General features: G+C 45.6%; 1 protein-coding gene and 1 long non-coding RNA gene across 2 annotated transcripts; one reads left to right on the top strand and one right to left on the bottom strand.

Moving 5' to 3' along the window:
• Positions 1-840: 840 nt before the first annotated feature.
• Prlhr (prolactin releasing hormone receptor) lies at positions 841-7,326 on the bottom strand. The gene is made up of 2 exons (XM_052712511.1): positions 6,796-7,326; positions 841-6,566 (listed from the first exon to the last, which is right to left on the bottom strand). Exon 2 carries the CDS (start codon positions 6,558-6,560, stop codon positions 5,448-5,450), a length of 1,113 nt encoding a protein of 370 aa, XP_052568471.1. The 5' UTR covers positions 6,561-6,566; positions 6,796-7,326; the 3' UTR covers positions 841-5,447.
• On the top strand, positions 6,466-14,680 carry LOC128094272 (uncharacterized). The gene is made up of 4 exons (XR_008212907.1): positions 6,466-6,576; positions 9,396-9,520; positions 13,480-13,497; positions 13,916-14,680. It is a non-coding gene; the product is annotated as an uncharacterized LOC128094272 (long non-coding RNA).
• The last annotated feature ends 3,236 nt before the right edge of the window (positions 14,681-17,916 follow it).

Genomic DNA, 17,916 nt, shown 5'->3' with positions numbered 1-17,916 from the left:
TGTCTGATCCACCATGAAGTAAACAGTCTCTTTCTCTATAGTTCCTGCCATTATATGTTGTTGGTTGTTTTTTACTCTTTTGGGGGGGCACCACACAGCTCCCAAATAAATCACTCATAGAGGCTTATTCTTAATTATAAGTGCCCAGCCTTAGCTTGGCTTGTTCCCTGCCAGCTTTTCTTAACTTTAAATTAACACATCTGTCTTTTGTCTTTGGGATTTTACCTTTCTCTATTTTTGTATACCTTTCTTTCTTACTCTGTTGCTATTCCTAGGACAGAAGGGACTTCAGACAGGAGGTATTTTATAGATAAATAGAGCAGCAGCAAGGACAAATGGCAAAACAGAAGGATAAAAATGAGAAGGGGGGAAATTTGAAAAGCAGAGAATCATCCAGGAACCTGCTAGTCTGTACTTGGTTGTTACCGTGAGGCTTACTGTCTCCAAAGACTGACTTTGAGTGTCCAGGCTTTCGTGAATCACTACTAACTTCTGTCCCATCCAGTCTGAACACCTTCCTTTCCCAGTATCTGTACACTAGCCTATTTTGTGCTCAGGAGGAGTGAAACCAGAGGAAATGGGTTCATAAATCCATTTGTAAATGTTTTTTATTGTATTTATGTGTGAGTGTGAAAGTGTGTGTACAGTGAGTGTGTGCTGATGCTCTCAAAGGCCATAAGAGAGTGTCAGATCCCTGGAGCTAAAATTACAGGCTTTTTGTGAACCACCCCACATAGGTGCTGGGATCCAAACTCAGGTCTTCATGATAGAGCTGCAAGTACCACTGAGACACCTCTCCATCCACTCCCATAAATTCATTTTTAGTGCATTGATTTATTGGGGGGGGGGGTATGTGCATTCCACAGAGTGTGTGTGGAGGTCAGAGGACAACACTAGGGAGACTGTTCTCTCCTTCCACTATGTGAGTCCCGGGATTTAACTCAGATAGTCAGTCTTGGTGGCAAGCACCTTTTAACCAGATGAGCTTCTTACTAGCTGTGGTGATATATTGTGTATCAAATAAGGCTTGCCTGAAGATCAGAGGACAGAGCCAGCCACTAGATTAAACACAGAGGCCAGGCAGTGGTGGCACACTCCTTTAATCCTAGCACTTGAGAGGCAGAGATCTGTCTGGATCTCTGTGAGTTCAAAGCCACCCTGAACTACATGAGATTGATTCAATCTAGGAGAGAAACAGCCAGGCAGTGGTGGCACACACCTTTAATCCCAGTACTTGGGAGTCACATGCCTTTAATCCCAGCACTAGGAAGGAAGTGAAATGGGTGGGTGGAGGAAGGCATATAAGGCGTGAGGAGACAGAAACTAGAGTCTTTTGACTGAGGATTCAGAGGCATTCAGTCTGAGGATTCATGGAGACAGGATCTCGCCTTCCATTTGGCCTGAGGATTTGGTAGTAGTGAAAAATTTCTCTAGCAGCTTGTTGCTTTGTCTCTCTGATCTTTCAGCATTTACCCCAGTATCTGGCTCTGGGTTTTTTATGGTAAGACCATCTAGGATTTGTGCAACAACTAGCCATCCATAAATCCATTTTAAAATGATAATCTATATTCAGCAAAAAATAGCTTATGACTCTGTCATTAATGTTTTAAAATGTTCCTCATCTTATTTATTGGCCCATGTATTATATGGTTTTAGAATTTTCCAAGCTATATGTGGGAAAGGTTGATAAAATGCTGACCATTAGATATTTATCTACATTCATGACAGCATAGAAACTCAGCATGAAATACTCCACTTTACTTTTATTTGATGGACTTGTGGATTTAGGCCCCTGCCCTTGGGAAGACCTTAATACCATAGGCTAAAATGCTAGCATCATGCAAATTGGGGATAGAGGGTCACAGAAAAGCCAGCATGAACAGTTCATCTCTGGAATTAGTGAAGGTAATGAAATCTAGGTTGGGCACTAAGTTTTTTCTAGGAGTGACCCTGGATAGATGCATTAATCCCACAGCTGGAGACTGTGCAACCAATGTAATATTTATTATGTCAAACACACTACAAGCCCCAGCCTGAGGAACCTCCACACTGACTCAGCAACAAAGACATCTTACACATATAGTAAAGAAATCAATGTGTGGTCATAAATCCATTACAGACATGCCTTGGGGAACACAGGCACTCCTAACCTCTCTCTCTGAGGGATGGACATTATGTCCACTCCCCATCAAGTTATGCTCTTACCTGGGTGCCCTTGAGGTCAGTTCCTGGCCTTGCATCTAAAACACTATTGGATGTTCAAGAATACAAACCAAAGGTGGTTGATTAGTTCACAGAGAAAATAAACCTGAAAATGAGCTGCCCTGGTAAAAAGAGCAGCCTGAACATCCATCAGGGCAGAAGCTCGAAAAGGTTACATCAATTGGAATATTGTTACTTCTCTGTCTCCTATGGCTGCTGCTCCTGGGTCCCTATTGCCAACACATATTGAAATACTCCTCTGTCAATTTGGTGAGATAAATCTATTGATGGCATGCCAGAAGTGAGGCCTGCTGACAATGCTTGCAAAACGGATTGGGAAGGAAGGCTGCTGCCGAGTTCCAAGCTGGCTCAGTTCCCAGCTTTGTTCTTGACTCACTTCCTGCAGGAGCAGACCTGCTTACTCGTCTTAGGCACTTGATACTAACCAAAAACGAATTATTAAATTCCATTTCTACGTATAAGCCTATGCAGATTTCCCTGAAGCCCATCTCTGAGAGATTTTTTTGCAAGCCAGTTTGGCAAACTGCTTCTAAATAGATGTCACATCGGGTAGCAATTAATTTGTTGTTGTTCAGCTGCCAATTTCACAATTTGCAAAGATACTTATAAGCACAGCCTAATTCACCACCCTCTTTAGGTTCCCCAGAAAACCTATACAAATGTTTAAATTTTTAACTTAAGTCACTGCATGACAAACTGGTGGCAATCTTTCTTCCCACAGTTGGTGTGGCCTTAAACTAATCAGGAAACATTTTAATTTTTTTAATCACTTTGACAACGAAGTCTTAGAATAGTTCATGATGGGTAACTTTATAATGCAGTTCAACTACATAGGAACTGATTGAAGAAACTGCTGAATGAATGCCCAAATATTCTAATCATGAGGATTGTCCTCTAAAATGGATAGATGAGGCACTGTTGAAGACTGACAGAGTATTCCTCAACTGTGGTGAGTAACTCACTGTCAAATTCAAGTCCAGATTCTTAACAATTTCAGTAGGTACAAATGAAGACTCACAAAGGCATTTCTGAGCAGCACTAGAAAATGGCCATCCTTAAGGTACTGTACTTAGGCTGCACATTAAAGTCTCCAGAAGTGTTTTGAAAAATGCAGACTCTCAGGCCCCGTCTCGAGTCAATCAGATTTTGGGGAGAGGGGTGTTGACGGGGATTAGGCATCAATGTATTTTGTTTAGTTTGGTCTGGATTTCTAAAATCCCTGGGGGATTCTAAGAGCAGCCATGGCTGAGAACCAGCAATGTCAACAAAAAGAACAGAATCAACTACACCTCTCCCTAACTAATCCCACTTCTCCCCCCATTTCCTGTTCTCTCCATAAGTGTCCATCAAAAGCATGCTCTGGCTTTGAGCCTCAACAGGAAGCACAAAAGCCCATCTCTGGGCTGCCTAACAAATACAATCGTTGTTTGTAATATTACATGTGGAGGTGAGCTGCATCATTAGCAGATAGGTTCTCCAAGCTCTAGTCTCTAGATGAAGCTCAAAGTCAGTTAGGTGTTACTGCCAGAGGTACTTACCATCTCCCATCTTAATCTGCTTCAACTTTTCTCCTAACATCATTTGCCCAGTCTATGGAATGTAACCCAGGAGTTACTTAAGACTTCTAGAACTGCCTAGCCCAGTAGCAAATATTCTTGCTGTAGGTGTGAGCCTAGTCATTTAACCCTTGTCATTTTAATAGCACACCTCCTCTTGTACAGCACTCTGATAAATGAGCTAGTCTCTTTCCAAAAGTAATAGAAGATAAGGGGAAACCTTGCTGGAGAAGCACTAGAACCTCACAGATTTTCTACAGACGCTATGTCCTACCATACATTTCACAGGGCCTGGGTTAATAGCAGGATTCTATGTATCCTTTCCAAAAGCTCCTTCTCTCACCACCCCAGTGACTGTTTCAGCATCCATTACGGAGGCCCTTGTCCCAGGCACATTCCTCTTTAACAGAACTCTTGGGAGGTTAATGTGCTGATTACCAGCCCAGGTTCATGCACAACAATTTTCATCTGCTCCCACAACCCTGAAAGGGATCAGCATTTGAACTATGCATCTTGTGGATGGAAGTTTATTTTTCTGTGCTGTCCTTAAGTAATCTTTTTCCAGCCCTTGGCTTCTGGGCTGATATGTTGCAAGAGTCTCCAGGGAGCAGGTGCTGAGAAGTCAGATGGCAGCTGTTGATCTGTTGAAATTCAGCAATTAGAGACTGCAGGAGAATGCTGTGCCACACAGCTTGCACTGAACATTCACAAAGCCAAACATTTGAGCTTCTGTCTTGTGGTAAACATTACACACACACACACACACACACACACACACACACACACACACACACACACACAATGTCTATCCTCATGGACAGGTACACATGTCCTTAAGGGAATCACATCTTTCCCCTTTTGCCTATCCCTTCAGTGATTAATTCCTCTCATGTAGCCCAGGCTGGCTTCAAATTCACTATGTAGCCCAGGATGACCATGAACTCCTGACCCTTCTTCCTCCATCTCCTGAGTTCTGGGCTTGCAGGCATACATTGTCATACCCTGTTTTGCAGCAACTGAACTCGGGGATAGGTAAGCTCTCTACCAGCTGACCTGCTTACTTCATCCTTTCAATAGTAGCTGAGGAGTTAGAAGGAGACAAAAGCAACACCTCCTGAAAGGTACTTGAAACTGGATTTGTACTATAAATTCAAATGGTTTTAAAGTGAAAATCTTTTTGGAGCGTAAAGGTCTTATTCAGGAAATGTTGAAATCCTAGATATTGATTTGGGATACATATTTATCTGAAATAATAGAGACTCCAAGGCTCAGGTTGACAAAACAATGAGTCATTATATCTCAGCTGGGGTCTTTTAAAAAGATAAGCTGAAAATCTTCACCAACCCCAGCACCACATTTAAATCCCACCCACAGTGTAAGTGTGGAGGGAAAAAAAAGAAAAACTTGCTTCTGAATTATTTTTCTGGACCCAGAGAAAGAGCTGTGTTTTGCTTTCAGGGGTCAGAGGAAGAACTGATAAATCTGCTTCTCTCTCCCCAAGCTCTTCTACCCCAAAGCCCACCTAACATTTTACAGAAACACAAAAACCAGACAGACAGCCAGACAAGAGGACTGGATGGGAATTTCTCACTGTGCTGGGAATTGGGTCTCATGTGGGACTAAGGGACATGAAATGAAGCTCCCAAGCTCAGGTCTGGCAGGCTGACATCAGATGACCACGCTGACCGCCATGCTCTGGCCATGGGGCACAGTCTTTCGAGGCCAGGAGAGCAGCATCTTGCGCAGCTCCTCTCGGAAGCTGTCGTGCAGCCAGGCATAGATGAAGGGGTTGTAGCAGGCGGAGCTCATGGCGAGCCAGTGGCAGAGAAGCTGCACCAGCCCGAAAGCGTAGGGGTCGATGGCATGCGGGTCCAGGTCCCGAAGCAGGTTGAAGATGTGCAGCGGTAGCCAGCAGACGGCGAACACCACCACCACCACCACCAGCAGGCAGAAAGTGCGGCGGCGACGCGCTCGGTCCCAGTCAGCTTGGCTCTGGGTCACGCTTCCAGGAACCACGCGATTCCGCAGCTTCACCGACACTCGGACGTAGGACAGGAGGATGGCCAGCAGGGGGAGCAAATAGGTGCCCAACAGCAGCCCCCAGGCATAGAGCTGCCGCTGTCGCTCCTGCGAGCCCCAGAACTCCTCGCAGAGGCGTACGTCGTGGGGCTTCAGCTCTACATGGTAGGTGTGCACCGCGGCCGGCAGCGCCAGCACTGCGGATAGCGCCCAGATGCCCAGCACCGCGTAGGCACTGAGCCTCAGTGAGATGCGTCGACGCAGCGGGTGCACCAGAACGACGTAGCGGTCCAAGGCAATTGTGGTGAGTGTGAACACCGATACGTAGACAGTGACCGGCTGCAGGAAGAAAACCAGGTGGCACAGGCCTCCACCGAACACCCAGCCGCGAGGCTCAAAGGCATAGGCCAGAGTGAGCGGCACGCAGGCGGCGCACATGAGCACGTCGGACAAAGCCAGGTTGCCGATGAGGAAGTTGGTCACGTTGTGCAGCTTGCGCACGCGCGCGATCACCAGCACAAGCAGGCAATTGCCCACCAGCCCCACGACCACCACAATGCTGTACAGCATCACGATCAGCCCCTTTAGCTGGTGCACCAACTGCAGGCTCTGGAAGGGCGTGACTGCTGCAGCGCGGGGAACCGTGACCGACCCGTTGCCCTCAGAGGTCTCTGCGCTCTGGTTGGCTGAAGTGGAACCGGCTGGGGGCAGCCCAGAAAACAAATCAGAGTCCCCAGAGGTTCCAGGGGGCAGTGAGGTCATGGCCACCTGTCCAAAGGTAATCAAAGTTGTCACTTTCCATCTTTGATCCATCCCTCATATACCCTCCCTCCATCACCCAACTCCTCTCTTTGGCATAGCTAGCCCCAGAACATCAAACGCAATAAATGCTGTCCTTCCTGCTCTATAAAATAAACCTAGCACAGGTGCTTTAAACAGCTCCTATTCGTGGATAGCTCTCGCAGTCCAGGAAGGCAGACCTGAGAGCTGGTCCTACCTGCTAGGAGGCTTGGCTGGCGGGAAAGGACTCTCAAAGGCAGGCGCAGACCGCCTGCTATCCCTCGGGGGTCCTCAGCCCAGATGGACTCTCACTCGGGTTGCTCTCTTCTACTAACGAATCCAGGAGTTCCTAGTGGGCCAGCAGCTTTTGAAGGGTCTGGGAGCTCCTCCTCTCCACCTCTTCCCCCACTCCAGCTCTCCCTTTTATGGAAGATGGGGGTGGAGCATGCAGTCCAACTCTGTGCTTAGAGAAAGGGGGCAGCGTGTGTAGTAGGGATGGAGCCAGAAAGGGGGCGGGGCCAGGAACCTGGGCCTCAGGCTCCAGGGGTGATCTCCACTGTGGAAGTGTGCAGTGGCCCCGAGAAGCTGTTCCAGAGGGGGCGTGTCCCAAGGGAGGGCAGAGGAGGTGTGGGAAGAGCCAAGTTGTGGGGACCACCAGATGCAGTTTCAAGAGGCAAAGGACCGGAGAGAATGTGGGGATAGAGAAATCTAGGTTCACTAGGGAATGAAAGAAAGACCGGACAGGCCAGCTTCAGATCCTGCAGACCTCCAACTGCAGTTGCCAGAGTCGCTAGAGTGGGATGGAGAGTCTAGTATGGTTTTGCTATGCTGAGCCTGCCGCTGGTCAGGGATCTTAGGGCTGTGGCCCTGCAGCGGACCGTTTGAGCCTTTTGAACGCGCTGTGGCCCCAGGTCCCCTCAGACAAAGGGAAAAATTCAGCACCACGGGCAGCTCCCCCGGGAACACGCAGAGTAGTGTGTGGGTACTGCGTGAGGGGGCGCGCGACAGTCGAAATTACTGCAGCACTGTGGGTCTGAGGCTTGCTCCCTGGGCTGCCGGCTCAGAGAAGTGCAGTGTGGAGGCTGAAGGGTTGATTTTGGCTCCAGTGTGGATCAGCACCACCAGCGACCATGCCATCTTTATCACGCTAGCACAGAAAACGCAGCCATCAGGCCAGTTTGTAACTCACAGATTCACCCCAAGATCTGAATCCCGCCACTTCTTGCTCGCTTCTCTTTCTCAGCTACAGCAACTGCAAGGCACCAGCTGTCCTAGCAGAGAATTGTTGAGTTCCTGACCTTCTGTCTCTCCTTTTTCTCCTTAAATAAAAACCCTCAGGCCTCCCTCTCTCGGCTTAGCTAGAATAACAAAAATGACATTTGAAAAGCTTAAGTTTCATAAAATCTTTAGTAGCATTAGGCTGTCACTGAAATAAATTAAGCTGCACAGTGACAGCTCTGTCAGGAAAGGGGCGTTGTAACCACACTGTTCAGAGCTATTGTATGCCAGGGCTTCAGGAAGAGACTGAGTTCCACGGTCTGGTGTCTTCTCTGGTAAGTCCTGCTTTGGCCTCTGGGACTTCAGATATCCCAGGTTATTCCACCCTTGAAATTCCAGTGAGTCACTCACACAAGAAGAAACGCCAGCTATAACACAAAAGCTACCTGTTTATGCGCCTGTTTCCACCTGTGCCTGCGCTCCCTAAGCCATAATCCATGCAGTAGAAGCCAGTATGAAACTCTCGGCACTAGTGGTTCACAAGTGTACTGGGAACTTTCCAGAGAAGAAAATTTACATCTTGCCAAAAAAAATCTGGTAAAGGTTATAGATAACTACCAATACTGGCAAAGCCAATAAGCAATAGGGATGAAATTTCTATCCAGATCTGCTTTATTCCATGGAAAACCTGTTCGTGTGTGTGTGTGTGTGTGTGTGTGTGTGTGTGTGTGTGTGTGTGTGTGTGTGTGTAGCTCTGGTATTCTTCAAAAGCTGTTGTTATTTTGTTGTTTTGATACTAGTACTCTAACAGGGATCTAGGGGTCACTGATTAGCTTAGGCTCACTGATAAATGATACTCAAAGGACCTGCCTGTCTCCATCTCCCCAGCACTGAGATTACAAGTGTACACCACCATGCTAGACTTTTTAAAGGAGTCCTAAGGATTGAACGTAGGTCCTCATGCTCATGTATCAATCACCTTAGCAACCAAGCCACCTCCTCAGGCCCCAACTGCTGTATTTTACTGGCCATGAGTGAATAACAGATGAATGTGCCCAGACTGAAAATACAGCAGATTCAAATGGGGCTATAGAAAGAAGCTCTAGAAAATTGTTTCATTGAGGAAAGCTCCAGAAAACCCAGTTGTAAATGCAACCTCATCATCATGAAGTTCAACAGATATTTATGCCTCACCCTAAGCACCCCTTCTATCTCATGAAGAGGACAGACTCTTGGCCATTCAAACTTCAGGGAATATTTGCTAATAATGATTGTAATGGTTTGAATTAGTGTCCCCCAAAGGCCTGGGCATTAAAGGGTGGGTCTCCAGCCTATGGAGCAATGGGGAGGTGAGGTTTAGTAGAAGAAAGCTGGGTCACTTGGGATGTGCTTGTCAAAGAGGATTATGGAAACCTAGTCTCTTCCTCCTCCAGCCTCTCAGCTTCCTGGAAACAATGAGATGGATAGCTTGTTCCAACATACACTACCTGCTGTGGTGAACTGCCTTGCCATTTGTCCCAAAACAACACAGACAAGTAATCATGGACTGAAACCATGAGCCAAAATAAACCTTTACTCTTTATAACTTGGTTATCTCAGGCACTCCACTACAGTAATGAAAGGCTGCCCTACACAATGACAGCAGATGGCATGATGCAGAAAAAAAGAAGACAAAGACAACAGAAACGAAGATGAGAATAAGGATTCAGAAAACTTGATTCAAGGTATTTGGATGTGTGTGTGTGTGTGTGTGTGTGTGTGTGTGTGTGTGTGTGTGTGTGCATGTGTGGAGACCAGAGATTAGAATAGGATGTCACCCTCTATCGCTCTCCATCTTAACCTTTTGAGACAAGGTCTGTTATTGAACCTTGGGCTCTCCACTTCAGCTAGATGAGTTGACCAGTGAGCACTCAAGATTCATTTGTCTCTGCTTTCCCTACTCCCAAAGCTGGGGTTATAAACATGTGCCACCATGCCTTGTGTTTTATTTGGGTGCTAGAGATCCAAACTCTGGTCCTCATGCTGTGCAGCTAAGTGTGTGCTTATGTGCTGTAGTTGTCCCAAATACACAGGAAACATTACAGAAAGAAAGCATTATCTAAATCTTGTCCAAGGCAGGCAGTCACAGGACAGATAGCTCTCCTAGATAATAGTTCCAGGCCTGTCCTTTGTGTGTTCCAAGGTATTCCCTTGGCTCATCGGTTAAACCCCTTACTGGCCCTGGAAGGCTCTGCAACAGAGAAGCGCTAACTACCTTGGGCAGATAACAGCCTGTGGCAGGCAGTGTAGAAACTGGTAAAACTCATAAAAGTCCATGTGTTTAATTTAAATGGCTCTGAATGGGGGCTAACTATAACTTCTCTTTTCTGTCTAGATTTTTCTTGTCCTATCAAAAGTCAAAAGCTAGACTCAAAGGGCCTGCTGTTCTCTCATCCAGAGGGATCCCTGAAGTGTCTTTTAAGGCTGCCTCATGTCAAGTTGTAGTCTGTATTGAGTCCCAGACTTTCGACTGAATGCTTAGGCAAACTCTTAAGTTCTTGACTGTGTCCTGAACATTGAAGGAGTGAGTGGTGCCAGCTTTTCCAGAAAGAAAACTTAATCTAAGAAAGTCTCCACCCACCCCCACGTCGAGTTCAGAGGACAGGCAAAAGCAGCCATTTCTTGTTCTCATGAGTCACTACTTGGGCTGTAGTCTGGGTAGACTCTAGGCAATCTCAAAGGACAGGGATGACCATCTCTAGCACAGCCCCAGAGTAGAAAATACTCAAATCAAGTATACCTTCAATGAATAACATGGGCTCTTAGTACGACACTGACTTTGTGCTGACAAGAATTTGCTGGTTTTCAGTCTGCTTCATGTAATCATTATTTCCCAGGCACACAAAGCCCAAGGCCAGATGTTGTAAAAATAATCAGATGCAAAATAACTTTATAAACATTATCGTCTAAAATTCTGCAGTCTGGTGAGTGAGAGAGAAGTCTACAAAAATTGTTGGGATATATGAACTGTGATAAATGCCACCATCATGTGCATTGCAATGGAGAGGTTAATTATCACTGGGAAGTCACTAGCTTTCGTATGTTAGAGCTGTGTTCACTGTCATAGATCATATTTATTTAAATGTACAATGTATTTTTAAAGCATGCATGAGCTCTTTACTCAGCTACATTAGCCTTATATATCTTGCGTAGGCATGTCGATCTTCCCATGTTTGTATGTGGTGAGTAACACACATGGGCCCATAATGAATTCCCATGAGCAGCTTACATGCTCATATGGCATGAAGTAAATGAGAAGGGAGTGCTCTTAGTGCCTTCAGAACTGAAATGTTCTTCAGCCAGTGCTTTGCATCAGGAAGCTGTGTTTCCTGCTTTCACAACTTGGTCAACGTCTGTCTTCCTGGAGATGTTCTTCCAACCATCTCCCATGAGATGTTCTTCCAACCATCTCCCATTGCCTTGCCCGCCCGAAGCAGAACAACATACTGAGCTGTTAGATGGCACCGCCCCATTCTCTTTCCTGATCATTTCATTCAGTTTTGAAGTGCATGTCTTCTATAGTCTCCTAAGGAGCCCACAAGCAATGCTGATGGTTGGGGTGGGAGGTGTTGGACTGTTTATTGATGTGATTATCCAGTTTTGGAGTGCAGCCTGTGTTGCTGGTTGTTTTTACTCTTTGAGGGGTCCACCACTCAGTTCCCAAATAAATCACATACGGAGGCTTATTCTTAATTATAAATGCCTGGCCTTAGCTTGGTTAGTTTCCTGCCAGCTTTTCTTAAATTATCCCATCTACCTTTTGCCTCCGAGCTTCTTCTTACTTACCCCTTCTTTTCTCCTCTCCTTGTTCTCTTGTTCTTTCTTCCTCTTCTCCTCCAAGATTTCTTCTTTTATTTATTCTTTCTGCCTGCCAGCCCCACCTATCCTTTCTCCTGTCTTGCTATTGGCCATTCAGCCCTTTATTAGACAATCAGTTATTTTAGATAGGCAAAGTAGCACAGCTTCACAGAGTTAAACAAATGCAGCATAAAAGAGTGCAACAACTTCGCATCATTAAAACAAATGTTCCATAGTATAAAATGTAACAAATCTTAAAATAATATTCTACACCAGGCGGTGGTGGCGCACACCTTTAATCCCAGCACTCAGGAGGCAGAGCCAGGTGGATCTCTGTGAGTTCAAGGCCAGTCTGGTCTGCAGAGCAAGATCCAGGACAGGCACCAAAACTACACAGAGAAACCCTTTCTCGAAAAACCAACAACAACAATAATAATAATAATAATAATAATAATAATAATAATAATAATAATCTACAACAATCTGGGCAAGCTGAATTGCTGGGAGCCCTAAAGTGTTTTCCAACTGACTATGGCCTATCTGTATTCTCCAGTTACAGGCAGCCTTCTATGATGCTGGACTTCACACTACCCCTGAAGATCCAGTCTGCAGCCAGGGCACCCCAAGCCATGGAACTGTGATACCTATGCTTAGAGTGGTTCTTCCCACCTCAATTAACTCCATCTAGAAACTCCCTCACAGACATACCCAGAAATTTTATCAATTTGATAGACAATACTAACCACCATAGCCCTATTTTCCCTTGCTAACTGTCTTGGCAACAGTCATCCCTAAGAAGGCATCTGGACCTGTCCATGTTAATGAGCACGTCATAGCAAAATGCCCCTAGCCACCAAGTATCCACCAGCACTACACCTGCTCTTTAGGTTCATGGAGTGGAATGAATGAGAATGTCCCCTATAGGCTCACATACTTGAATATGTGGTTCCCAGTTGGTGGTGCTGAGTGTGGGGGGGTGGGGTAGTAGGTATGGCCTCACTGGAGGAAGTACATCACTGGGGGTGGGCTTTGAGGTTAAAAGCTTCATGCCACTCCAGTTTGCTCTGCTTCATGCTAGTGGTTCAAGATGTGAGTTCTCAGCTTCCTGCTCCCACCTCCATGGCTATGTTTCCTGTTCCATGGCTGCGATGCTTCCCCACTATTATGTACTCTATCTAGGACCACAAGCCAAATTAAACTCCTTCTTTCTTTCGTAAGTTGCTTTTGGTCATGGTGTTTTATCACAGCAACAGAAAAATAATTAATACAGTTCACTTACACATATAGAAATGTATACATCCTGCAAAAGTGTAATATCTAAGGGACTGTTATTTCAAGGGGGACATCTGGAGAAAGGGGAGAGGAAGAAAGAACCAACAAACCAGTCAGTTTATGAAGGCTACATATGGAGCACAGGCACCACCAGGAGGGACCTCCAGTCAGTCACTTACCTCCTCTACAGTGATGAGTTCAATCTCATGGAAGGGAAAGGCCCAGTGAGGTTCTATGTGCCACCTTCCTCCTCCACAAGGAAATCATGATAGGCCCGATCTCATGAGAGACTCTTGTTAGAGTCATCTCAGCTGCTGTACTTCAAGATAACCACGGTCATGCTCAACCCGGAGGAAACAGTCACATCACAGCGATCAACTGGGGCTGAAAATGGAAATGAAGGGGACTTCAGGCTTTAAAAAAGCACATTTATATATCTATTCATTGAGGGGTGTGTGTGTGTGTGTGTGTGTGTGTGTGTGTGTGTGTGTGTGTGTGTGACACCATGGTGCATGTGTAGAGGTTAGAGAAGAACTCATAAAAGTCATTCTCTCCTTTCTTTTTGTGGTTCCAGGATAGAACTGAGGATTAGGTAAGTATTTTATCTACTGAGCCATCTCGCTGGCCCCTTATCTATGTTTAATTAAACAAAAGAATACGTTTGTTTCCTGGTATGTCATTAAAATCATTTTAAAGGGAAAAGTTGGGCTAGACAAAAAGCATTGAGTGTTGCCCTTCTTTCTACTGCATAGTGTTTGGTTGTGGGGAAAAGGACTAGAGTCACGTCTGAACTCTGCAAGTGGGAGGGCTGGCTGGGGTTGGCAGTTGTTGGTGGCTTGTGTTCTCCAGCTCTGGCCAGCATCCAGGACCCCATGGACTCTCCACCTCCTGCCAGGCTGCAGTAGTTTATTCTCACACCTGAGCAAGTCAGAATAACCCACTCCACTTGTCATCAGTCAGTTTCCCAGGCTGTACCTTTGGTAGCTAACTGAGTCCCTCTTGTGTTCCAGCCATTCGAATTTGTAACAAGCCTCAGAATTGATTCTGTTGAAGACATTCCATGGCCTACATCAGCAAAACAAAACAACAAAACCCAACAGTTTCTGGTTATTTTCTCTTTCTTGAGATGTTGCTTCATAATCTCTTTAAGTATGAAAGCCAGGCTGTTTCCCTAGTGACAAAGACCCCCTTAACAAGACAAGGCACTGGGAAGATGCATTCCCCAGGACAGTCAACCTGCCACACTGCTGTCCCAGAATGGTGGGCAAGTGCACATGAACATGTGTGTGTGTGTCTGTGTGTGCACATGTCTGATGAAGTTACAAAAACCAAAAAGGAAAAAAAAGAAGAAAATAAAAGAAACAAATAGGAAGAGTCTTTTTACCCCAGATGTAATACCTGAATGAAGTTGACTGTGTCTAAATAATGAAGTGAGGCAGGTTTAGTGAGATGTTTGTTGGGCTCATAACTGTTCTGGGGGGAGATATATTAATGGAAAGCTAAATGGGGTCTTCTCTAGGTCAAGGTCTCCATCTGAATGTGTCTACAAATCACTCTTCACAACCAAATGACATAATGCATATACCAGATGGGTTTTACCATCCATAAAAGCCATTTCTGACTGCTGATACAGGAGGGTTGGAATGAAATGGGAAAGCAAATTGGCAAGCCCATGCTGTTGGAGAAGAATACAATCTAAATGGCCTTCAAGTGTTTTGTTTTGATCTCCATGTTTATTTACATAATTGGGGGTCCATATGTATTGTCTACTCCTAATAAACCAAGGTAGAAACATGCTGTTCCTACTGCTGATGGCTGGGTACACATAAGGGCCCAGTTGAAAACTAAAATCAACAATGTGTGAGCTCCTGAGTGTGTGTCAGTGGGGAGGGGGTCTTCTATCTTTGCTGCTGTGATGAACTAGGCTCTCAGAGTGCAGGCAGAAATAAGCCCTTCCTTCCTTGTTTTGTCAAGTATTTTGTCAGAGCAACGATAAAAATAACTAACAAAGGTTCCAAAACGCCCTCGCTAGCATCGCACGACCTTCATTCTGTTCAGGGAATCACAGGAGCACATTCTATGTGCCTTTAGTGTCTTTAATGGTTGGGAAAAGTGGGGGGGACATCCAGTCAACATTATCTGGGGATGCTGAACCCCACATTCTTCCCAGTATCTTCTCTTTTCATCTGGTGAGTACCTACATTTTCCCAGAACTTCCACAGGCACCAAAATTTGCCATTTTTGTACCTAGCACAAAGCCAATCAGGGCCTCATGAGGCTCCTGAAAAGGGTGAAATCTCCAAGGATGAATGTCATTTCTCCCATCAGGACCTGGGTACACTGCACATGTTATATGTGTACTGCTTGCCACTTGGTTTTGGGATCAGCAGAGGAACCTCTATTTTAATCTACTTTAAAGTTCAAATGCCCATGGGAGAGTGTTGGGAGAATTTTCTCCCTTCAGGAGATTAAACACCACCTATGCCCCTCTTCACAAGGTCCTAATGACAAACTGAAGTTCACATCCACTAAAACTCACCCTGGAGAAACAAGGCGTTTATTAGAATTACTTACAGGGTGTGGGTGAGAAATTACTGACCTCTTTTCTTTAGGTGAGCATAAAGCAGCCACACTGGGAGGTCTGAATCCAGCATGGATGATAGCTCTTCCCCTTACCCTACTCTTCCCTCAGCTTATATACTCTATCCCCTCCCCCAGGCCATGTAAAATTAAAACAAAATTTCATACAACTGGATGGAAGGAATGGCTGTTTACTCAGGTGAGAGTCTCACAACTCTCTTTGTCCATTTTTCTGTGACAGAATGTCAGCAGCTAACAAGCCCAAGCCCAGCTAAGACGATCTTTTTTTTTTTTTTTTTTGCAATACAATTCAGTTCTACATATCAGCCATGGATTCCCTTGTTCTCCCCCCCTCCGGCCCCCCGCCGGCCCCCCTCACCTTCCCCCCAGCCCACCCTCCATTCCCACCTCCTCCAGGGCAAAGCCTCCCCTGCAGACTGAGATCAACCTGGTAGACTCAGTCCAGGTAGGTCCAGTCCCCTCCTCCCAGGCCGAGCCAAGCGATCCTGCATAGGCCTCAGGTTTCAAACAGCCAACTCATGCAATGAGCACAGGACCCGGTCCCACTGCCTGGATGCCTCCCAAACAGATCAAGCCAATCAATTGTCTCACCCATTCAGAGGGCCTGATCCAGTTGGTGACCCCTCAGCCATTTTGTCCGCTCTCCTCATACTTATTCAATATAGTACTTGAAGTTCTAGCCAGAGCAATAAGACAACATAAGGAGATTAAGGGGATACAAATTGGAAAGGAAGAAGTCAAGCTTTCCCTATTTGCAGATGACATGATAGTATACTTGAGTGACCCCAAAGATTCCAGCTGTATCCAAGGAACTGATACAGCTTATAAACACCTTCAGCAACATAGCAGGATACAAGATCAACTCAAAAAAATCAGTAGCCCTCCTATATACAATTGACAAAGAAGCTGAGAAGGAAATCAGAGATACATCACCCTTTACAATAGCCACAAATGACATAAAATACCTTGGGGTAACACTAACCAAGCAAGTGAAGGACCTATATGACAAGAACTTTAAGTCCCTGAAAAAAGAAATTCAAGAAGATGTCAGAAAATGGAAAGATCTCCCATGCTCATGGATAGGCAGGACTAACATAGTAAATATGACGATCTTTTTTTAAGCAGGCACTGCTAAAGTTATGAAGATGATGGCAGTGTGCCTCAGAGGATAGACATGTACAACTGAGGCTTCATAAAACCCCCAAATCCATGGCTAATTCAGTATCTCAGGCCAAAATGTAGTTCACTGGACCCCTGGATCATTTAGGCCCAGCCAGGGATCTCCAGCTAAATCTTTGTGGAAGCAAGCTGTGGGGAGGAGAGGTACAGAAAGTTTGAGGACAGACGGGTGTGGATCTCCATGGTAACTGTGCCCACTCAGGTCACCCAGGATGAGCCCCTCCCCCAACTTAGGAATCTCTGTTTTGATCTTGCCGTGAGTCGCATCTCATTTTGCCTACCCATGCATCATTACTCCGACAAATAAGTTCATTCTGGTGCCATTTCTAGTATGGTTCATAGTTATAATGGTTACATCTCTGGAATGGTCTTCTAGGTGATTGGCCAGTGAATCTCACATGTGTCCTTGATATCTCTACCAGCTCTGAGGGTCCAGGGCTCAGACACTATGGTCCTGAGATGCTCCTGGGTTGCTCTAGTTGTTTTCATGCCACATGAAATGATAGCTCTTGTTTGCAGTTCCACCTTTCCCTCCTGTATGCCTGGACATGTGTGTGTGTGTGTGTGTGTGTGTGTGTGTGTGTGTGTGTGTGTGTGTATGTGTGTACACGCATGTGCACGTGTGTGTGGAGACCAGTTGTCATACCTTAAATGGCATCCACCTTGGGTTTGAGCTTTTGTTATTGCTGCTTCATTTTGTTTCAGACAGCACCTCATTGGCCTAGAGTTTGTAACAGGGCCACAGAGTCCGCAGGCCCTGAGACCTTAGCACAACTGACTCCATGATGGAGGCACCACTCAGGCTGTAAAACTCAGCATGTAGACAGCACCACCTGCCAAAACCAAAACAAAGGCCTAACCCATCAAAGTCCACAGTTAGGGAAAGTCTCTAAATGCACTAACCGTGCTTTTTGGCCTCTGTAGTTCTGCTTCTGACTAACTGTTCTTGTTAACTAAAGTATGTCAACCCAGAACATGTGTTTTGTGCTTAAAAGCTCATCATGAGAAAGGCTCAGTGCTACACTGGGATCCCAAATACCCAATGTAATTTCCTGCTGTCTAATGAAGATTTTTTTATTGGCATAAACCCATGCCTGAGACGTCTTCTCTGGTAAATAACCCACACCAGAATTCACCAAATAGGCTAGGCTGGCTAGTCAATGATTCCCAGAACTGAAATTACAAATATACCCTACCAAACCTGGACTTTTACATAAAATTCTAGGGCTCT

The sequence above is a fragment of the Peromyscus californicus genome, unplaced genomic scaffold, assembly GCF_007827085.1.
Source record: "Peromyscus californicus insignis strain IS unplaced genomic scaffold, ASM782708v3 Scaffold_4__1_contigs__length_199733344, whole genome shotgun sequence".
Classification (NCBI taxonomy): Eukaryota; Metazoa; Chordata; class Mammalia; order Rodentia; family Cricetidae; genus Peromyscus; species Peromyscus californicus.
Note: the sequence above shows the minus strand (reverse complement) of the source record. Positions and strands in the feature narration are given on the sequence as shown.